The sequence below is a fragment of the Mus pahari genome, unplaced genomic scaffold (assembly GCF_900095145.1).
Source record: "Mus pahari unplaced genomic scaffold, PAHARI_EIJ_v1.1 scaffold_7073_U1_1, whole genome shotgun sequence".
NCBI classification, from domain to species: Eukaryota; Metazoa; Chordata; class Mammalia; order Rodentia; family Muridae; genus Mus; species Mus pahari.
In genome coordinates this window covers 6602-9293 of record NW_018392126.1, presented here as the reverse complement: position 1 = coordinate 9293, position 2692 = coordinate 6602, and the positions used below count along the sequence as shown (strand labels likewise).

General features: G+C 35.4%; 1 protein-coding gene across 1 annotated transcript in view; it reads left to right on the top strand.

Annotated features, from left to right (window-relative positions):
* The first annotated feature begins 655 nt into the window (after positions 1 to 655).
* Positions 656 to 2692, top strand: part of LOC110314838 (zinc finger protein 431-like) — a 3174-nt gene continuing 1137 nt past the window's right edge. Inside the window, exons 1-3 of the mRNA XM_029534649.1 lie at positions 656 to 770; positions 975 to 1035; positions 2115 to 2203. Coding sequence (XP_029390509.1) covers positions 737 to 770; positions 975 to 1035; positions 2115 to 2203 — 184 coding nt within the window. The 5' untranslated portion in view covers positions 656 to 736. The remainder of the gene's footprint in view (positions 771 to 974; positions 1036 to 2114; positions 2204 to 2692) is intronic.

Genomic DNA, 2692 nt, shown 5'->3' with positions numbered 1-2692 from the left:
TACCTTTTATTAAGCTCTTATTAATTTTACTGTTGAAACAGGGTCACCTAAGATTTTTGGAAGAAGAGTACAGACCTGGCGTGAATGTATAAAATTCTTTGTAGGAACTTCAGTGAAGACCTTTGAGTTCTTTCTAGTTCTAACTTTTTTGTTGGATTGATTGATTTTTGCAGGGGAGTTGGTGTTTTAATCTGTACCTGTTACTGTCCTGGAACTCATATTGTAGACCAGGCTGACATCCACCTCAGTGGCATATACCTGTGTCTGCCTCCTGACTGCTGGGGTTAAAGGCACGAGTGAATACACCCAGGGTGCTCATCATTTTTTTAGTTAATATTTATTCATATAGTTTATCTGATGTGTGCTCAGCACTGTTGAACTATTTACTTGTGTGCCTTTATGTCTGTTAATTGACATTTCATGTGGAAGACTTCATCCTGCTCAAGGGGTACAGAAATGACATAGGTGAAACTCATTCATTATTCAATTTCCTTCTAAAATGCCTTGATTACATTAGAGCATTTGTGTCAGGAATCAAATGGAGGAATAACTAGAATTATATGACTGTATTCTCAATGAAGTATATATTTACAATGTTCTCAGCAATATGTTTTTTAATATACACATGCATGGGATATTTTAGGGTAGAGTTACCTATGATGATGTGCATGTGAACTTCACTCGGGAAGAGTGGGCTTTGCTGGATCCTTCTCAGAAGAGTCTCTACAAAGATGTGATGCTGGAGACCTATTGGAATCTCTCTGCTATAGGTAAGAGTGAATTTCCTTCCACTTTTTAAGATGTATGGACAACTCTTTCTTCATTATTGTTATTTCTTTTTGTACTGTCAGTTGAAAATGATGAAGAATAAGGACAATAACCAATAATGGTTCCAAAGCTCACTGAAGTTAAGCAACTTAAATTTTCTGTAACTTCCAGTAATATAACATACAATCTCTGGTACTATATTTTAGGCTACATTTGGGAAGATCATACTATTGAAGAACACTTTCAAAGTTCTAGAAGATATGAAAGGTAATATTCATGTGCAACCTGATAGAATATGTTTTGTAAGACATTTTAATATGTCCTGGAAGTTTTAAAGAAACCGCATGGTTAAAAAAGAAGAGCCTTTAAGTTATGGTTGATTATTACATTCTCACAAAACCATGTGCAGCAATGACAGGTATGTAATTTGTGTTTGCAAGGCATTCCCCTAAGTATAAAGACAAGGAAATAATACCTTAACAGATCTCACCATTTGAATCACAGCGCAGTAGAGCTATGCTACCCCTGTGGTTAATCTCATACCCCGTAGATATTGCAAAAGATATAGACATTGAATAGGTGATAAGTGTGTGTCTAAAAACGTCTAATAAGCATATAGTCCATACTAAAGTTGGTGTCAATCATATACTTGTAATGATGTTGCCAAATTTTGTGAGATGGACAGTTTATGAGAGTCAAGAAAGCTGTTGTGGAAAAACCTTAATCCCTATACAACTTATTCTGTTCTTAATTGGAATGTCATTAGTTACAATGGATACAAGACATGTGAACAAAGGAGTATTGAAAGAAGCAACAACCTCTCCCTCTTCCAGCACAATTAGAAGATATGTAGTACTCCCCACTTTGAGTAGACTTCTAAATGTGCTAGAAGTTTACAACTAATTAGTTTTCCAACTTTATTGTGGGTATTTAGAAGAATCACACTGCAGAAAATGGCTGAGTACCTGGGATGTGCCATTTCTTCTGCTTGCCTTGGTTCACTTCACAAATGGAGTATTACACAATAGCAAAATTAATGAAATCAGTGTGGTAAATCTCTGAGTTCTTCCTGTTATCTTCAAATATGTGAACACACTCATATAGAAAAAGGCATCCTATAAATGTGAACCATGTCATCAATGTTCTTCCTATCCCATGTATTTTCAAAGATGCAAAAGAACCCACAATGAAGGGGAACTCCATGGATGTAAACTACGGGATAATAGATTAAGATCAGGTTGTTCTTTACAATTAGAATAAATTGTAAAACTTATTCACACTGATGAAAAGATTCATCTGTCTTCTGAATGTGAGAAAGCTTTCACATGTACCAATTGTCTTTGCAGGCATGAAAGATGTCATACTGAAGAGCAACCCTCTGAGTTTATTCAACGTGGGAAGAAAGCCCTTGTATTTCAGAGTCATAACCAAAGACATGAAAGAATTTATACTGGAAAGAAACCCTATGAAGGTGTCCAAAATTTTGAAGCCTTTGCTTATAACAGTAGTCTCCAGATGCATAAAACAACACTTGCTGGATGGAATACATATGAGAGTAACCAATGTGATAGAGACTTTGTATCTCACAGGTCTCTTCAAAGTCATAAAAGAGTTCATACAGGAGAGAAAGGTTTTGAATGTAATGAATGTGGTAAAGCCTTTGCAAGAAGCAGTTATCTCATAATACATAAAAGAATCCATACAGTAGAGAAACCTTTTGAATGTAACCAATGTGGTAAAGCCTTTACACAAAGTAGTGGTCTTCTAGTACATACAAGAATCCACACAAGAGAGAAACATTTTGAATGTAACCAATGTGGTAAAGTTTTTACACGAAATGATCATCTTTTATCACATAAAAGAACACATACTGGAGAGAAACCTTATGAATGTAGCCATTGTGGTAAACACTTTGCACATCAGT